We start from the raw sequence: 20,983 nt of genomic DNA, 5'->3' as shown, positions 1-20,983 counted from the left end.
AATATCAACACTTAACTGGTGTTTGAGGCAAAATGTGACCCTTTACTCTGATAGATAGTGTCATTTGCTGTATATACAGGGGTGATTGATATTTACAGTCATTTAAAACTTTATTCTACAGTCACTTTCCAAATCAGTTAGCTATTGGAAGATATATTTCACTGTACGTTAAAATATTATTTAATGTATATTGTTGGTGATTACTTTTAATAACTAGATTTTTCATGGATTAGCAGAAAGGCAGACTGCAAAATGGAAGAATTTGTGCTTAATAAGAACACTTCAAATTTGTTGAAATTAAATTAATAAAGAAACTAGATCTAACATTTATCTTAATCAGATACAGACAAATAAAGATAATTTGTACTGCTTGTTAGTCATTTGTTAAGATAGTAAATTTACAACTACCTGAAGGCAAAATATAGTTTTACCGGTATTTGAAATAAAATTGTTACGCTTAATCTGTGAATAATCATTTTTTCAATAGCTAATTTTAATCAATTAATTAATTAGGATTTAAGTAGGCTATAGTTTACCACACTTATTTAATATTTATTGGAGCGGTAAGGAAACAGAAAGTAGTAACTAAAGGGATTAATTTTTTACAATATCTTGAAGGACAATAGTCATAAAAAGATTCTAAAAATTATTTGCAGAGAATGGTTTCATTTACTAAGTTTAATTGTACAGAAACGTACTTTGAAAATAAAAAAGTTAATAAAAAATTATGGCTGTCAGAAAATAGCATCTAAAGAAACAAAGAAAAACTAAAAAAAAACAGTAAAATTTAATCACCCTGTCGAGCAAGTCTCTAGATTTAGGTTAAACAGGTAGAAATGTTACTTTTGACTGCAGCCATGAATTCAAAATAAGCTTTTCACCTTGTAATCTATGTGTGGCTTAAGAATATCTATGTGCAAGAATAAGTACAAAGGGATTGATCACGGAATAAAATTTTATAAAGACTATACCTACGTTAATGTATAGAACTGAAAGTCAAGACCTGAGTTTAAAAGGAGATTTCAACCAGCAGAGAAATACCTTATGAATCCTTAAGGACTGTACTTTGTAGGACCAATTTTGGAATACTTTCATTAAAGATCTACAACTTCATTTAAAATATTGCAGATATTTCATCAATACTTATTAAATATGTATATTATTTATATTCAATTATTAAAGTAAACTGATCCTGATTTACATACAACATTATTAGACATCTTTATCATTAGGCAAAAGAAAGGAAAGGTATACAACAACAAGGCATTAACAGACATTAATTAGAAAGAAAATAAAAAAGTGACAGCAAAACAAAGGTCAGTACAGATGAAGAATTTATTACTATAGTAAACAAAAAAAAACAAAGATAATTACCTCTGATTGATACTACTTCCCAACACTCTATTAACTTTGTAAGTTCTTTTAGAATCAGGTTGGTTTGGTATTTCATACTCCACTTTCAGACCACCAATATACTTTTGTAAACTCTCCTTTTGCCAATTATCTAACTCTTTATCAAATACTCTATCACCAATAGTTGCATTTTGATCCCTAATTACTTTTATTAGATTTTCTGGTTTCGGAAAACCTTTGTGGGCGACTGAAAAAAAAAGAAGTTGTTTGTTACTGCATGCCGATGCTAACAATGCTTAGTAAACATGAATGAGTCTGTAAATAAATATTACTGAATAATATTTACCTGTTCCTGCAGCAGCAATGAATATAAGTCCTTCAATGTGTTACAAGGGATAAAGATCCTATGTTGTTTTGAATTTTTACAAATGTTTATGGAACTAAGTTTCCCATACAATATCAGCTCACTTAGTCATTTTTTAAATAAAACCTAGCGTATGTAAAAGTAAATATAGAAAAATATAATAAATAGGAGCCACTGATTAGAAAATAGAATGGTGTCCACAACATTCTACAAAATAGGATTTGTCTTCAGTCTAGTGAATTAGGAGAGAATTTAAAAAAAAAATATTATTCATTATAATAATTCTTTTAACATACTGAGTTTTTTTTACATCCTCCTTCCCAAGTAAAAAAGGATTTCTTAAGGTAGTCTTTCATGAAAAAATGTTATAAGAAAAAATTACTTGAAACAGAAGTTCTAGAGAAATTATTTCCTTAAAACTTTTTTTTAAATTTTTTTTAACTTTTTTTAGTTTCCTTCAAAAAGAAAGAACACCCAAAAATCAATCACTTTCCAAGATTTTTCTTTCCTTTTTAGGAAAGGAAGAAAGCTAACTAAGCTCTGAAATCCAGAGCTTAGTTAAAAAATCTATTAACATTTTTTTAAATTTTTAAATAAGGAATAACTGTCTACTATTTTATATTTCATGAGAAAAAAGTAATTTTTTTGAAGAAAAAAATCCTTTTCCTGTACGTTACAGAAAACGTACAGGAAAAGATTTTTCCTGTACAAAACATTACATTGGTTTGCTTGGCATTTCTCCCACCACCACCCCATTCGGTCGCCCTAAAGCATAAGACCGAATGTCAGTGCTAACCTAAAAGTGTGAGTGGAATAAGCGTGGTACCATAAAGCACTTGCTTGCATGTCCCGCCGCCCACTTGTCATATATCACTAAAATGGGTAGGCGTATCCCGTCAATTACTGAAACATATATGAGTATCAATAATTAATTTATCTCGTCAAAGACAGCAATTCGCTGCCACAGCGAATTCTAGGCCGCTGAATGCCAGCATATCTGTTCACCATTAAAGCACTTGGAGCCTTAATCTGGCTGGTAGCCAGCCATATCTCTCGATTAGCTTCCTACAGCAGCGTGGAAGGAGTCTTTTCTCTTAGGTAAACTGCTGATGTCAGTTGAACAAAGCAACCTCATCAAGGAACTCCCACACGGTCTGACAATGAACTTTCACCACTAAATCGATTAGGAGAGCTTTTCCCAGTACAGTGGTAGCCTCATAGAAGGCCTGTTTTAAAAACACCAGTGCATACAATTAACACTCTGCGCTGAGCACTCCTTAAATTTTAAATCAGTGCTAGATTTCTTTCGAACCTATGCACCCGAACAGATGCCGCATATGAAGTCAAACTTTCAAAGACACTTAGGTAAACAATGTACAAACGACAGCCAGTAATCCTTTCGAGCAATCCTCCTAAGCTTGTGCATACAGAGATGACGTCCGCTGTAACTTGCCTAATGTGGCTGCTAAACAGCAACTTCTCATCAAACAAAACACCTAGGTACTTATGAACTTGAACTCAGCTGATTACACAGCCTTTATACTTAATACAGGGGTTACAACTGTATAATTTGTCTGCACCCTTGAGAAACATAAACTTCGTTTTGGGCACAGAAGTCCTTAAATTTTGAATGTCCATCCAGCCCTCTGCAGCTAACAAAGCCAACTGCGCTCTGTCGTCTAGCTGCAGTCGAGAGTTACTACAAACTAACAGGAGACAGTCATCTGCGAAAGCCTGAACTGTGACCCCTTCCGGGAATGTCAGTCCCAAAAACCCGTCGAATACCAGGTTTCACAGCAAGGGGTTGAGAACGGATAACAAGAAAACTGCAGAGGATTGTAAACATCGCATAATAACAAAGCCTGTTGAACATATTCCTGGCTGAAATTTTTTTTATATGAGCTAAAACTTTATCCTTACCATCAACATTAAGAAATGGCTTCCAGCCAAGAATCGCACTTTGGTAGAAACCATACCGTAGTTCTAAACCATCTCCAAGATCAACAATTTGTTCTTGCTGAGGTGGAGTAAAAAATGAACGCCCAACAGCAACAAATCTACAAGAAAAATTTTTTTTTATTTTACATACAATAAAGCATCAAATATTTATTAGTTAATATTTCAACTGACATTATCAGGAAATAATTATCCAAAATAGATAATGTTTGTATGTAGCATGAATGCAGGTGACCTTCTGCCAAAAATACAGTCAGTTGGTTTCTCTATTTTGTCTTAATCTCAGCCAATTCCCTAGACTATAAATATGCTATAACATCTTCCTCAAAACTATAAAAATATTACAAAAATTTTTTAAAATTGATTTATACTTTTTAGTCATATTTTAATCAAATTATTATCATATATTTTGCATGAGTTTAATTAGTAGGTTAATTTTGATTTCAAAAGATAACATCATTACTGAAATTTATAATCTACATATATAAAAATGAATGTTTGTCTGTCTGTCTGTATGTCTCTTATGCCTTCCTAAACCATTCATCCGATAGCAATGAAACTTTGGGGAATGGTTGGACGCATGCCAGGGAAAGTTTCTGAATATGTTTGGACCCGCTAAGTGGCACTGGCGTCGAGATATTTAGAAAAATTGTACTTATAGTCCGATTTGCCTCATATTCACAATACGTGTTACTTACACGGAAAGAATTATTTCTGCAAAAAATGAAACCGCTAGATGGCACTGGGGTTGAGATATTTAGAAAAATTATATTAATTGACCGATTTGGTTCATATTCAGAATATGAACATTAGTTATGTAAAATAAAAATTTTTGCAAGAATTATACCCGCTAGCTGGGGCCGGTGTCTAAATATTTACGAAACAAACAAATATACAAACAGACTTTTTTATTATATATATATATGTACAAAAGACATGTTTGTATGTGTGTTCGCTAAAGACCAAAAAACTAATGGACCGATTTACGTTCGGGCAAAAGGTAAAACAGTGACAAGGGGAAAGGTGGAAAGAGAAAAGGGAAAGGGTAAACAGGAAACTGGGAGAGGGTTGAGGGAGAAGGGTGAAAGAGAGAAGTTGGAAAGAGGAAGGAAAATAAGCAAAAGGTAAAATTTGTGAAGTTTCATAATATTCAGTTTTTTAATTTTTTTTATCAAATTTTCAATTGTGTTCATTTAAACTCTCTCACTCCTTTATATATATACTCAAATCTGGCAATAGCGAAGCATTGCCGGATCTGCTAGTATATCTATAAAATATCAAACAGATTTGCAATCAAGCATTTACTACATAAAATAACAAAATAGTGAAGTTTATATTTCATTTACTTTATTATCACAAATTTCATCAATGATGTGAAATTTCACCAATATGCAATGTCAGGAAGTATGTTATATTAAGGATGCAAGATTTAAGGAGAAACATGAAAGAAAAACACTGTGAGTTAGAAAAGCAAGTAAAAATAGAAAGTTCTATCAAATACCAAACGTGAAGAAAAGTACAAATAAGTAATACCAAGCTTTTTTGAAGCTAGAAACACATCTTATTTGCTGATGTCAAAAAAGGAACTACATTAAATCCACAGCATTACTTAATTGGCTACATACTAGCATACTGCTACAGTAATGCTTACCCTTAGGTGCAACAACCTGAGTGCTGCTTATAAAGTTTAGTCAGGAAATACTCATAAATTTCTAATCGGAAACCAGCGATTTCAATTTAATCTGCTGTTGCATGGCTGCCTAGCAGGTGGATTTCTACATTAATGGTATTAAAAAAGCTACTGACAATAACAGATTAAATTTAGCTACAGTAGAAAAAAGATTTACCTATTGTATTACATAACAAATATTTTGATTAGTTTATTGCTAAATGCTCTTTACTTAATGGATGACCCTTACATGTTTTTTAACTTTTTTTCTCTCTTCAGTATTTTACATCAGCAAATGATGAGATAAAATCTACTACCTGAAAATTTCACTTTTTCTAAGTACAAATTAAATGTGTTTAGGGTTCAAGCATATTAAATTATACTTTAAAATACAAAACATTGTATAGACTGAATAAATGAGATACCGTGTTAATGAATGACTGCTACAGTTTTATCCTTAAAAAAAATATTTAAAATATTAAGATCATTTTTAAAATTCCAAAAATGTTCATATTACCAATATCTAATTTATTTCAGATAAGAAATATGAAGATTGAATCCGATTATAAGGATTTGGTGCTGGGCATCCATTTTTAATAAAGGGTATGGTAGAATTGACTGGACGATTTAAAACTGGTGTTGAATTATATGCCAGTGAACAGCACAGTATTTGCATTGTTGGTTTATTCAGTGACCACGCTACAGCACAGTTCAAGATGTTTTGTTAACATTCTGTATCGATACTTGAGGCAGATAGGAGTGTTAGAAGAATGTTACACATAGATTTACATTTTCACCTGTTTAAAACTCATTGGTTCAAGAATTGCTGTGCCTTGAGTGAACAGAATGTAGAGGCACACATCAGTGAATGGAATTTTGTACAAAGCTCTTAGAGATTAATAATGCATAACCGTAATTATACAATTATTCAATTTAGAAGTCTATGATTAGCCCCATTTTCATCTAAGTGGATGCACTGATAAACAGAATTTCAAATAAATAGCAAAGAAAATCTCTATTATATCAATCTCCTTTGCATAACAAGAAAATAACAATTCGGTGGTGCATAACAAGAAAATAACAATTTGGTGGAAGTTAACAGGTACAGGTTTATATGGAGTGAGTTTATTTTGGATTTTCAGAGGGTACCTTTTGCAAGGCAATGGAAGAGCAGTTGACTATACTATTTGAACATTATACAGCTATGCTGGATGATTTTTTTCTCTTCCTGATACTAAGACAGCACCCATGTTGACTTGTGCTCATTATAGTTAACAAGATGGTGTGATATCTCACATGTCATGACTCATAATATAGACTGTTTGATGATCGAACAGAATACTGTCCAGAATGTGTCGCCTATCATAATGGTGAAGGCCAAAGCCTTCGTGCTTTTCTTATTTATAACCATGCAATTACTTATGAGGATACTTAAAGCATTGAAACTGACCTCATAACATAGACGAGTTAAAAGAATCTTTCACACTAATCCAACTTATCGCATCAGAAATGCTAAGAAAGGATATGGACTCTCTCAAGCAACATAAAGACTTATTTGCTTAACAGTGGAACCCATTTTAGAAAGCTATTTTTAAAAATGTTATTTAAGTCATAAAAAATGCTCAATAAACTTAGAATACACCGATCTTACAATAAATCACTTATTTTTAACATTTTTAATAATGTAGAATCTTTTATAGTTTTAACCTGCAATGTAATATCTGTTTGTAATCTTTTATTTAAGAGGTAAGTTACTAAAATCCACAACCATATTAAGCTAATTACATATTTGAGTTACAAGAACAGAGCACTGTATGCGATGTATATAAATCTTTGCCAGGTTTTTAGGAACTAAATGATAATACGTTTTTGTACTCATAATAATATTCTTTGCAATCTCATCGGTAATTCATCAAGTGGTTTCTTAAGAATAGATAAACATAAAAATGACACGCAAAGGAAATTAACAATATAAAAATAAAGCTTACAATTACAGTTACAATATGGGCAGAATAAATAAAATTTGTCTAAGTTTTTAATTTTTGGCCATTAAATGCATACACATTAACTGTTACTAGTTCTAAAATTTTCCTATGAAATCCTAAATTTTCAAATAAATGTGTGGAGATGCATTTATGCATTTGACCCCTGCTTCTAATTCAAAACCCGCACTTATTTTTAAGTGCGGGTTCCAATGCACCATTCTGCTTGCAATGCAAATTACTAACTGTAGTTTTCTCATCAGTGGTTTATTTGCAATAAACATTATGCACAAAAATAAATTATTTGTTTTACAACTACAATCATCAAATTCAGTAACAAAATTAACTAAAGTTTGTTACTGGCACAGTACATTTTAACATTATGATTTCTTTTATATTTAAAAGAAACTAAATACTGGAAACTATTATTGTGATTGGAACCACATGCATCATAATATACTTCATTTCAAATCTTGAAAATCTTCGATTGTCATAATGTGCACTCTCTCCATATTTCTGAAGGGTATGCACCCTTGTTTAGATGAAAATTTTCATTCCGTATGAAGTGAAGCATTATTTTCTTAGTTTTATCAGATACCGATTTCAGAAGCACGACATACATCTAAAGCCTGACCAAAACTTAGGGTATCTTCATGTAACATTATTTAACATGTGAGTGGTTCTTTATTTCCTACATAACAAAATCTTCAATAAACAAATCACTAATATCTTTAACCATTTCTGCTTTTAATTTACAGATATGTAACAAACTGATCAATGGACTTTGCTGGAAGTTGGTAAGTAAAACATTAATGTCCAATACACTTTTCATGTATGTATATACATTACTTTTCTAATGTCTATTCTTTCAAGAATCATATTCCTCTGTACTAATATACAAAATTACATTTATTTGATCTATCTAAGTACAGAAAAATAAATGAAGTAGGATGAAGTTTACCTTATTCCATTATACATGCAAAAACGTTTTCACGAATTTCTCACATCATCAGTTGCATTACATTTTTTCAAATTATTCACATCAAATTATATATTATACATAAATATTACAAAATAATTAAAAAAAATTATTTTTTATAAAAGAATAAAATTTAGTTATAATTGAACATTATTCTTTTATATATTATATACTTGAAAAAAAATTTATTTAAAATTAAACATTAAAAATGAAAAATTACATAAAGATAAATATGAACAATAAATAAAGGAATAATAAATTGTTTAAATACAAAAAAATATAGTGGTCTAGTTAGCCACTGTTACATTACTAAACAGAGTTGAAATATAGTGAATTATACATTAACAATGTCTGAAGAAGTGCTGCCATCTGTTGCAGCTTTTATAATCGTGTCATCCTCATACCCTGTTTGAAGGTTGATCAAATTAAATTTACTTTTATATCATATATATATATATATATATATATATATATATATACACACACACTTTTATATATATATGATATAAACATCTCATAGAAAGTTTTGAAAGATCTTGTGATCTTTTCTATATAAATGTGGTCACAATCATTAATTCTTTTTTATAAATTCCACTCAAAATAAACATAGTCATCCTCAACATAGTCTAACGATGCAAAGTGATTGAAAATTGAATGCTCTTCCACCCCGTAAAAGTTCATTCCCCTAGCCATCCTACATATTCCCTTCTAAAATCGCTAACCAACACCAAAACATACCCAGAGACAAGCAAAAACAAATGTTAATAAACTACTAGTGATCTAGTGATAAATGATAAGTCTAATGATAAAACTAGTTCTAATGAACTACAGTGCATCAAACAACTAAGCTTACGAAACTACTGTTTTTATCGTTATCGTACATACAATATAATTTTTTTTATTTTTGAAATTACTATTAGTGATTTGGAAGAATAACATGGAAAAATCAATTTAAATTCCCATATGAAGAATATACAAGAATATACATTTATCTAAGAATACTACAATGATAATGGCAAAGAAGCTGTTCAAGAATACTGTTGGAAACTTCCAAACTGAACTATTCAAAACAAAACAGATTTTTATAAATACTCATAGATAACTGAGAGAAAGAAGGTCATTATAGAAAATTTAAAACAGGAAAATAATAGTCATGAAGAGATGTACATCCAAGTCCTTGATTAAGTGTATAATGATTGATTAACTAATATGATGATGATTAAGTATATGATGATAACTTGATGAATATGAGCATGTGGAGAACATTACTTTGATAATGTTCTCATCTTCACCGTTTACAATATCTGTAAGAATATGGGTGAATCATAGAATCAATTACTCCCAATGGAGTAGCATTAGCCATGCAAATACTCTTCACTGACAAACTAACACAACACTTACATGTAATGGTATTAATAATTCAAGAAACAATCATATATGAAATGATGGCAATCCTCATACAACGTTTGAATCAAATAGATTTAAATTTTGAATTTATTTATATGGAAAAACAGAAAGTATTAGTGTATTTACACAAATACAACAATGATGAAAACTTTGATTAAGAATCATGTTTGCTGTCCAAGAAATTAAACAGCCTAATTATGCTGGAGAAGGCAGTTAGTTGCATTCATAAATTGTCACCATGAAATGTACATAACACTGGAGGTGAATATCTGGACAGTGATAAAATTACATAATTTTATCTCTGTGTAAATTGAATTAATAATTCAATAATAATAATTTTATTATTAATAAAATTAAATAATGATATAATTCTGTTATAAAATTAATAAGAGAGTAGGCCTAATTTTTTCAATTTATCACCTGTAAGGAAAGATTTTCAGAATTTTATTGTTCTTAGTTTTTCAATAAAAATGATTTTAATTAATTTTATTAACTTTAATTATATCAATTTTCTCAGAGTTAAATTCTCTAACATTCTGACTCATTTGATTACTGGCAAATTAACAATGTAAATTTAGAGCAAACCTAAAACTGTATATTTTTTGACTCCAATTCTTTTTTTGCATATTTAAACAATTTTTTTGGAACTGCTGGAAATACAGTTTCACTCATTTTTTTATTTTTTCATGTAAGACTACATACAAAACAACAAATTTTTGTTCAATAATTTGGGTTGTGTTATAGAGTTTTAGCAGTATTTGCCTTAACAGCAGAAATCTGGGTGAAATATTTATGCTAGTTATAACAAAACAAAGCGTTTTTCGGACCAGATCTACGAGGGTTATTTTTTTTTCAAGGTCCGATCGGTCACAAAATTAAAATTACAGTGAAAATAACAAATTATTTATTTTTAACAAGTACTTACATAGTTACGCTATTTCTCTACATAGTCGCCACTCCGATTTAGACATTTGTCATACAGTGGTACCAACTTTCCAATACCCTCGTCATAGAGCAGAGCCGCCTGTGCTTCAGCCATGTTTCTACACTGGTCTGCAGCTCAATGTCTGTGCCAAAATGTTGTCCTCCTAGCCAGTGTTTCATGTGAGCAAAGAGGTGAAAATCGGATGGAACCAAGTCCAGGCTGTATGGTGGGTGATCAAACACTTCCCAACGAAAACGCTGTAGGAGTTTCTTTGTTACAGCTGCAGTGTGCAGCCGAACATTGTCATGGAGAAAGACAATGCCTGATGACAACATTCTTTTCCGCTTATTCTGAATTGCTCTTCGTAGACATTGAAGAGTCACGCAGTATGAATGAGGCTGCAGTGATGGTTGTGCCACATTCCTTGAATTCCACCAAGAGAACTCCATTCCGGTCCCAGAACACAGTAGCCATACACTTTCTGTTGAAGAAGGTTCGCTTAAACTTCTTTGGTTTACTGGAAGAATGAGAATGCATCCACTGTTTGGATTGTTCTTTTGTTTCTTCAGTTTCTAACTGGAGCCATGTCTCGTCCCCTGTGACAATTTTGTTAAAAAAATCTTCTCCTTCGTTGTGGTAGCACTGGAGAAACGTTAGGGAAGCGTCCATTCTCATTGTTTTGTGATGGTCGGACAGCATCTTGGGAACCCATCTTGCACACAGTTTGCGGTACTGAAGTCTCTCACTCACAATGGTGTAAAGAGCTGACCTTGAAATTTCTGGAAACGAATCACTCAAAACAGAAATTGTGAACCGACGATTTTCTCGAATTGCCTCATCCATTCGCTCAACGAGATCATCGGTTGACACTCGCTTCCTTCCCTGACTGCCTGCATCATGAACATCTACACGTCCAGCTTTAAAGTTCCTGCACTATTGTCGCACTTTGCTGTCACTCATTGAAGTTTCACCGTCCACATTACTTATTCGTCTATGAATTTCAGCTGCATTACACCCCTCAGCCTGAAGAAATTGAATTACCACACACACTTCACACTTGGCAGGAGATGCTATTGTTGTAGATATGTTTACGTGCTAGCTACGTGTTCAGAACAAAACGAAGTGACGCAGCGTGATTGAAGGCTGTACTAGAGACACTGCGCAAAGGTTCATCCAATTTTTGCGTGGGTTTTTATTTTGCGACCAATCGGACCTTGAAAAAAAATAACCCTCATATATATATAGAAACTCTTTTCATTATTCTGATAACAGGAAACACCAATAAAGTATGGAAGAGTGTTCAGAAACTTCCTGACACACTCTGTGTGCATGGACACACTCACACAAGTGAGTGAATGTGTGTGTGTGTGTGTGTGTGTGTGTGTGTGTGTGTGTGTGTGTGTGTAAAAATATACATATATAGCAGATGGTTGAAATAATAATTACCTTTGGATGAATCAGATTTAACAGAAGAAGAACAGTTATCATGACTCAATTTACGACTAACTGCAGCCAACTGCCGGGGTCTTTGCTGATCGGTTAATGGTGGCAATGTTGAAGAGGACAGCAGCCGGTTATTGTTCAATGAAGTCGAGGATAAAAATGATTGCGGATGATTCTGGTAGGTGTTCAATTTTTCCTTATGATTTGCTCTAAGTAAAGAAAGAAATTAATTTATGAAATCTTAATAATAGTATATTTAAAAACACTGATTCTATTTTAATATATTCTACAACACAGCAGTCAGCATGCTTCACACTCATGGATTCAATTTCTTGAATGAGTTTGGCATTTTATAATTTTATTTATCTATCATCAATAAAAATATATTTAAATACACTTATAACCCAAATACATTATTTACCAATACCAATCAGTTTCAATGAAAAAGGAATTCATCAATTCAATTTTTTTTTCTCAATAAATTACAAAATATATTTTAATTCTTTCTATCTTTTACATTATTTAAATAGTTTTGTATTAATCTAGAAACTCCTCCCCATCAAATATTATGAGGGAATTGTGAAAATAATTAAATCATAATCACAATAACATTGAAGTAATCACCTTATAGGATAAAAAGGGTGTTATTAACACCTCCTGCTTGCATAAATAGAATAAAGAAGCTATTTACACAATTCCTTATGTTTTTACCCTTATTCTTTTATCTTTATTTAATGCTCAAAATTTTACATGCATAAAAGTTTTATAACTCCTCCTATTGAGTATATGTATATAATAAGAATACAAAATGAATATCAGAAAGGGATGCATAATTTATTGCTCTATATTATTACTTCCAGCTTCCCTTTCTTAGGGTTATGACATATGTAAAGTAACAAGGGTTTAAAAATGGATGCAACCCAAAGATTAAGATGGTAGAAGACACATATAGGTAAATTTTATTTCTCTCAACATGTCAGTAGGTAACATTGTACTCTAGGTTAACAGCTTGGAACAATTGAAATGTCCTTCTTATGCACTAGTGCTATACCAGTATAAATCCATCTCTATTGTTTTAACTATGTCGTTTTCCAAGGAAGAACATGTGTTTATTATTGATACTTATTGTGCATATTAATCTTATAAACAAGTGAAAGATGATTTTTGGATAAAATTTCCCAATTCTTCAGTTCTTAATAAGTCAACAATATCACGTTTGATTAATAAAGTTCGTGAGACTATCAGTACATGATTGGAAAAGCACAGGTCGACCATCATTAACAGTAGAAGTTCTGGAGGATGTGAAAGAACTTTGACTCTCTCACCCAGCTCAGAAAGTTATCTTCACAGGCTGGGCTTTCATTAACTACAGCTTTCAGGACTACTAAAAAATTACAATTGCATGCTTATTACATCAGTGTCATTCAAGAACTGAAAGAAATACACCACGGAAAATGTTTACAGTAATGTTTGTCATTGGTTTCGCATTTTTACTGATGACAATGGTATTGAAATTTTGGATGTTTATTTCAGCAACAAGGCGTGGTTTCACTTGGATGGCTACATTAACAGCCAAAGCTGCTGAGTATGGAGTGCTGAAAATCCTCATGTGTTTCATGAACAACCATTACAAGCACGTAAAATTGATGTTTGGTGTATGATTTCCCAGCATAATGTAATAGAGCGTTTATTTTTGACAAATCTGTAGATACTGCGATTTATCGCAACATAATCAAACAGTTTATTGCCATGTTAGACTTACATGAATTAGAATGTTGGTTCCAACAGGATAATGTAACGTGTCATACTGCTAATGAAACGTGGATATGTAACGAGAATGTTTTGGCCATTGTTTGATATCAAAAGGGTTGTGGCCTCCAAGATCCCCATATCTTACACCAGCGGCAGACTTTTACTTTGGGAGTATTTAAAAAGTCTAGTTTTTAAAAACAACCCTCATATACTTGATGAATTGAAGGCTAACACTGAAAATGAGATTTCAAACATTACTGAGCAAACATTACGAAAAGTGGCTGCAAATGTTATGAAACGTGTACAAACCTGCATCAAGATCACAGGAAATCATTTTGATAATCTATAATAAAGTTATTAAAGGTAATTTGACTACTGTTGTATACGTATTTTATTAACATTAATATTTTTATAATAAATTCATGTCATCAAACAGCAGGATTGCGTCCTTTTTTAAATACCCAATTCTTGAAGAATAAATCACAATTGCTTTCTTTGGGATGTTCAATAAACGTCCACTCCATGCGGTGAACATATTTTAAAGCATACATAAGGGGAAAAAGAAAAAAAGTATTAAACATTCAGGATAATTTTTTATTTCTTTAAAATTTAAATTCATGAGCTACTCTTTAACATAATCTCTAACTTTAGGCATTTTCCCCTGTTATTTTCTATTACAACTGGCCTATTAATGAAAGTTTCTGTGATAAAAGAAATTTTATCTACATATACACACATACAAATGTTATCCTGAATTAAACTATTTTCAAATCAATTGATTTAATGAAAAAATAAAACCAAATTTAAGCCCCAATAAACAACTGCCCTGCCAAGTACCAAACATCATGGTGCCACAAATGCAATCAATGCAACTGATTCAAACTAATACGACACTTCCGAAGGAAAAAGATGAGAGAAAGTGGATGATCAATCTACCACAAGAGTACTGCCTCTGATCAGAGCAGTTTAAATCTTACTCAGGACCTAACCTTCTTAAGGTTAAAAAGAAGTTCTGACCTTAACTATTATTAAAGTTCAGGGTTTCTTTTTGTTTTAGATCTGGGTCTAAAATAACTTTTTTAACTTAAAAACAAAAAACTACTCTTTTTCTGTTAACGAGGTTCACACTAACAAAAGTGACTTAAATACACTTCACATTAAATAGGGTTAATTATTTTTACAATATTCAAAAACAACATTTAAAAACTTATTAAATAAAGTACAAATAGGTTGTATAAATGTTACATATATAAATACATTTATATCAAAACTATACACTATATATGTCAGATATAATGGTAATGGTATAATGGTAAGCAAGGTAATCCACTGAAAACAAAAAAGAATTGTTCCAGCATTTGCCTACGATTTCGAGAAAATCTTAGAAAAACTTGGTCAGAGTAATATTATAAAGTACAAAATTAATGAATAAAAAAATAGAAGTGGTTTACTGTATATTAAAGTATTACCATGTGCATATAATACTATGAAATAATAGTGATGCAAGTATATGAAGGAAAAATATTTTCAGTGAAGAACATAATTTTAAAGTCATTAATTAATTGATAAATATCTGAGAACATGTTTTAATACACATTAAACAAGTTCACAGAAAGTTCAGATTTACCTAATTTAAAGTAATACTTTATTAAAAATTCAACACAGCAATTCTTTTTCAGACAAAAAATTAACTTAAATTAATCTATCAGATGTTTACATCATTAGATAATTTATTAAAAACAGAAACTGAACATAATAAGATCCCTTCTCATAGGCTTAAGTATAACAATTTGTAATACAAAAATGATAGTGTAGTAAATAAAAAAATATGTAAATAAATAATCTTAATTTCAACATTGAATGATTTCAATGATTGTACATTGTGATAATTTTTTCCAGTACTGTTATATTTTAACATTAAAAACACTATTTTAAAAATAATTCAATGTTATAAACTTTAATATGACTATTAAAAAACAATTATTTAATGTAAAACCAACTTTCAGTATTACAATTTTAATGGGAGTACTGTAGTGTAATAAATATTATATTGAGACAATATGGTTTGATATTTTTGCAAGAACAATAATTTGGTCAGTTACATAAAATTATTTCAAAACACTTCCAAATAATTTAAACCATAAACAACAAAAATATCAATATTATTATTCATAGAATTAGTAAGTAGTAAGATGTGTCCATATGAGAGGGAAAGTGGAAAATCTTTTATCTATATTTAGTTACATCGTTACAACCTATCTGATGAATAAATTTGTGAACTGCTGACACTCAATTTCCAATCATATTCATAATTCTTATATCATGTAAGTAAATTATCTTCTGATGTAAATGCACTGGTATCTGTAAAAAGGGTAACAATGAATGGTTCTGAATGTGTAAGTATTGAGAAAAGCAAGAGGCCAAATATATTTCCTTGGATGGTCCACTATCACATTCTGAAGTAAGGGCATACTATATATTTTCTACTGGTTCTATTGTCAAAAGGTGATATTTCAATTGGCTGATTACAGTTGGTTAGGTATAACTTTACCCAGCTTAAGCTGCGCCTCTGACTTTACAATTACTAAGTTTTATCATCAGCAAGAAACTAGTCCAAACACAAAGAGCTGCAAAAGGATAGTAACAGATTGTTATCTAATGATATAACTTTAATCAATACTCACAAGTTATGCATCATCATATCATCGAGAGTCATATTAGACTGACTCTGTTGCTGAGATTGCTGTTGCTGTGAGTGCTGGGGCATGCTACTGCTACAAGTGACACCAGCAGTACTGGTTGCATTTCCTCCCCCAGTCCGCACTTGTGTTTCTCTGGCAAGTCTGCTGCTGTTACTACCTCCACTAGCTCCTCTGTAACGGTCTATACCTGTTGATAGTAAAAGTTCCTGAACTATCTCTTCCTTCATTGCACTTGCTGCGTGCTGATAACAAATTCTGTCTCGAGTAACTGTAAAAATTATATTAAAAAAATAATAGAATTAAACAGTAGATCAGCCCTAAAAATGAGTTGAATTTGTATTATATTTTACAAAAACTATACATTTCTAAATTTTATAAAAATATTCAGGCTCAAATAAGACTAATGTTCAATATATATATTACATTTAATTGGTTTAATGCACATCTCCATTATTTCATTTTGACTTCAAATCAGTGTGTAATTATACAAGCCTGCGACGGTTGTGCTTTTTAGTTTTTGATAATTGATTCTTATGTATTTTTTAGCCCTGAATCTGAAAATAACCTTCATTTTTTCCATCATGTCAGGTTTGCAAATTTTAAATTTCAAAATTCACAAATATGTTGAAAAATTGTGAAACAATAAAATGTTTTTTTTTTTTTTTTGTAATAAATTAATATAATATATTTACTTTTTTGGCTAATACTATGCATTCTTATAGCTAAACAGTTGAGTGGTCTGAAGAGGTGGGTGGGGGGCGGGGGTCATTGATCCCCTAATTTCTAATGAAAATTGTCACAAAATAAGCTTAATTTCTACTATAATGGATTTTTAAATTAACTTACTTTAATTATCTAATTAATTTTTATGAGATATGTCATGTCTTTGGAAACCACTCCCCCTCTTCACCCACCATTAATGACGAAGTAAGTAAAATACTTAAAATTTTTATTCCATGTGTTGAAGTTTCTTTGAATGGCTTATATTCTGCTTCGTTGTTTTCCTTCTATGTTCTCTATAGAGTTCATCTCGGTGTAACATCCAGCAACAGACTGCCATGATTGTAGAAGTCCATTTTACACAGACTACTCGATGATCTTTTGCGTGATGATAGCGAAGCTGGAGAGACTGCATACCATCTGCGACTTCAGCATGAGGTTGTTCTGTTACACAGAGATGCATTATCTGTGGAGACTGCTGAGGCCACAGTGCATTGTGCTATCTGTAGTCTTGGTAGAGATAAGATGCCTGGCTTTGATGGACTGACAGCTGAGTTCCTTGTTCACTCAGTTGGCGTTAACGTGAGAATTATCACACATGTATTTAATAAATTATTGATTGGTAGGTCATCACGTCGACCCCTGATGTTGCTACCAGTTTTCAGCAAGGTCTTTGAGAAGGGGTTGTATCTTTATACAAATGAGAGGTTGGTCTCGTGTAGGTTGCTGATGGAAAACCAGTATGGGTTTCACCTCGAAAAAGGCACTGAGGATGCCATACTTCATGTGATGAGTGTGGCGTCGGCTAGTGAAGCGAAGTATGTCTTGGGGATCTTCCTAGACATTTCCAATCTGTGGTTCATTTAACAATCTGTGGTGGCCCTCTGCCATTTCCTAATTACAGAGGTGAGGATAAACTGAAAATGAACTGCAGGTATGAAAAGTTATTTTAGTCTTTGAGATGTGTTGCTCTGTGAGGGCAGCCATGAAGAAGGGAAGACACTAAGGGTTGTCCCCAAGGCAGTGTGTGTGGGTCCTCTTTAGTGGGTGGTGGAGTTTGACTCTGCGACTGAGGCTGCCCAGTGGGTGTCTTGTTGTGGCCTATGTGGATGACGGGTTCCTGCTGGTCAAAAGATGCTCATGGAGGGAGGTTGAGCTCAGGGACAGTTGTGCATGCAAGGTGCTTGATCTGTGGGCTCATCAACACAAGATGACTTTTAACCTGGAGAAGACCACGATGATGCTCCTCAGAGGCCATTTGGCAAAGAGTCAGCAAGTTCGAGTATTGATGTCGGGCCATAGAATGAAGTACACTCATGTTCAGAAGTACCTCGGCATGTATTTTGATAAGAAATTTCAATTCAAGGGGCACCTTTAATATGTTGCAGAAAAGGCCTGTAGTGCTTTTTAGGATCCGACATGTGTCAATCCAGATGGGGGTCTCAATTTTATGACCCTAAGCATCCTGTTCAAGGGTGTGTCTTCACCAATGTGAGAGTTAAATAGTGTCCATGTTCATGCCCACTATTTTAAATACTGTAATCCATAAAATTACTTTTAAATAGAACACTCTGGTTCACTTGTTCAATTGGTTATTTAATATTACTTTGTTTATTTTACACATTTAGTTATATTATATTTTATATTTTATTCTTTTTACATTGTGTCATATTATATTATTGAGATGAGATGAATATGTATGTCTGTAGTTATGAATGTGATTTCTGAATGTGAAATGAACAATACAATATGTTAAAATTAATATACATCTTTGACAGCAGCTGTATTAAGCTACCTAGATATATCAATAAGAAAACGAGGCAAAACAAAATACATCATAAGAAATGTAATAAATAACATATGGGACCAAACAGTGTGTGTGAAGCAATTATGTTGTATGCTGCACCAGTTTGGGCAGATAGGATGAAATTCTGTAGTTACAGAGATATATTATTGATGGCCCAACAACTATTACTTTTGATGGTATCGGGTAGTTATCAGATGGTTTCATAGGAAGTGGTCTTGGTGATTGCAAGAGTGAAATCGGTTGATATTCCAGCTCTTGAAAGACAGGGACGGTATGTTGCTAGGAAGTTGGATAAATTGATTTCCGGAAAGATGCAGCATGGTTATATATGGCAGGCTAGATAGGATGAGACTACTGATGAGCGATATACGCATGACCTCTTCCAGACATTAGAAGCTTGTGGGCACCTCATGGGTTTCCCCTAACAAGTACGTAACTCAATTTCTTACAGGTCATATGTCCTTTAGGGGTAGACTGGCTGGGTTCAACCTGGTAGATTCGGGTCTGTGCCTGTAGTGTAGGGTGCAGGATGTTGCCTTCCATGTTTGTATTAGTGCGCCAAATATGATCTGGAGTGTACCGCAGTACTTTGTCGACTGGATGTCACTGGAGCAACACTTGACATTAGTCAAAACCAGAAGGATCGGGCTGAATGGTCAGTTGTTAGAGAATTTCTGCACTATTTGGCTAGGAAACAGATTGCAGAGGGAATCTAGGGTGCTGCTTAGTCTTGCTCCTGCGTCCTTTTTTTTGTTATAGATATATATATATATATATGAATATAATTTTCTTGTTTAAGTGTTTTTGTTTTGTTGGTGTTATATCATTTTGGTTGTTTTGCTGTTAGTTTTATTTTTTTCTGGTTTGTCTCACATGTGAACTCATTTCACCTTTCGGGTGGGTGGGTGATTCAGTTCCTTTGATGACTATAGTTTAATATAGTTTTCAGTCTTGCTTGAGACTAGAGATATGTTTTGTTATTTTTAGTAATAGTTATACCAATGGGAATGTTGCTTGTGGCATTCGCATTGGTGGCATCCCGCGTCCCGGCAACTGAGAGGTATATGCCAAGAATTAAAAGATGATCTCTGGTAAGGCCCATCAGGGCTAGGAATGGAGTGGATGGTTGGAGGGTGTCTTCCCCTAGAGAATCAAGAGTAGTCCATTTTCCTTGATACCTTCTTTCTATTTCTTTCATGTCCTGATGAAATCTCTCACCCATCTCTTTGATTATGGCATCCAGATTTTCACGAATATAGTCCACATGTGAATTTAAAAAGTGAACCTTCAAGCTCATGGAACAGACTAAATTTTTGTATCTCTGCAGCATGTTCTCAATGACTGATTTGAAGTTCAGATCCTTCTTATTACCCAGAAACTTGATTTCTACGTCTTTAAAGGCTCTAAGGTTTATTTTTCTGCAATTTCCATTTATTTATCAAAATTACCATCTTTGAGAAGTTTTCTTATGTCAGGACCAGTAAAGACACCCTCTTTTAGTTTGGCTTGTCACAGATGGATTTAAAACATTTACCTTCTTTTGATAAGACTTTGATAGATTGCTTCATCATGCCTAACTTGATCTGCAGAGGTGGCAGGAGAACTTTATTTGGATCTATAAGAGCTTTTCAGAGCACATTTTTGGTTCCATTATAATGAAGCTCTTTTTGGCCAATCTTTCCTTATCCAATGATTTTTTCTGTCTCTGCTAACCCATTCACACAAAAAACAAGGAAACTTTGTGTATCCTTCCTGCTGTCCTAAGAGCACTGATATTATTTTGAGACTACTGCACATAATCCACTTATGATTGTCATATTTAATTTTATAGAATTTCAAATTATTATAACCCTCTTTTAAATGGACAGAATGTCCGAGGGGTATTGATGGATATGTATTCACATTGTGAAGGACAACTTTGAGG

The 20,983-nt window shown here is 32.4% G+C and overlaps 2 protein-coding genes across 2 annotated transcripts in view; both read right to left on the bottom strand.

Moving 5' to 3' along the window:
- Window positions 1–16,597, bottom strand: part of LOC142317436 (protein argonaute-2-like) — a 150,429-nt gene extending 133,832 nt beyond the window's left edge. The window contains exons 1-4 of the mRNA XM_075354002.1: window positions 16,515–16,597; window positions 12,082–12,090; window positions 3,638–3,774; window positions 1,375–1,600 (exon numbers count right to left, since the gene is read on the bottom strand). Coding sequence (XP_075210117.1) covers window positions 1,375–1,600; window positions 3,638–3,774; window positions 12,082–12,090; window positions 16,515–16,597 — 455 coding nt within the window. The remainder of the gene's footprint in view (window positions 1–1,374; window positions 1,601–3,637; window positions 3,775–12,081; window positions 12,091–16,514) is intronic.
- The window catches only part of LOC142317435 (uncharacterized), a 57,007-nt gene continuing 52,589 nt past the window's right edge, over window positions 16,566–20,983 (bottom strand). Inside the window, exon 13 of the mRNA XM_075354001.1 lies at window positions 16,566–16,800. Within this exon, the coding sequence (XP_075210116.1) occupies window positions 16,695–16,800 (106 nt within the window). The 3' untranslated portion in view covers window positions 16,566–16,694. The remainder of the gene's footprint in view (window positions 16,801–20,983) is intronic.

Source organism: Lycorma delicatula, chromosome 1, assembly GCF_047948215.1.
Source record: "Lycorma delicatula isolate Av1 chromosome 1, ASM4794821v1, whole genome shotgun sequence".
Classification (NCBI taxonomy): Eukaryota; Metazoa; Arthropoda; class Insecta; order Hemiptera; family Fulgoridae; genus Lycorma; species Lycorma delicatula.
Note: the sequence above shows the minus strand (reverse complement) of the source record. Positions and strands in the feature narration are given on the sequence as shown.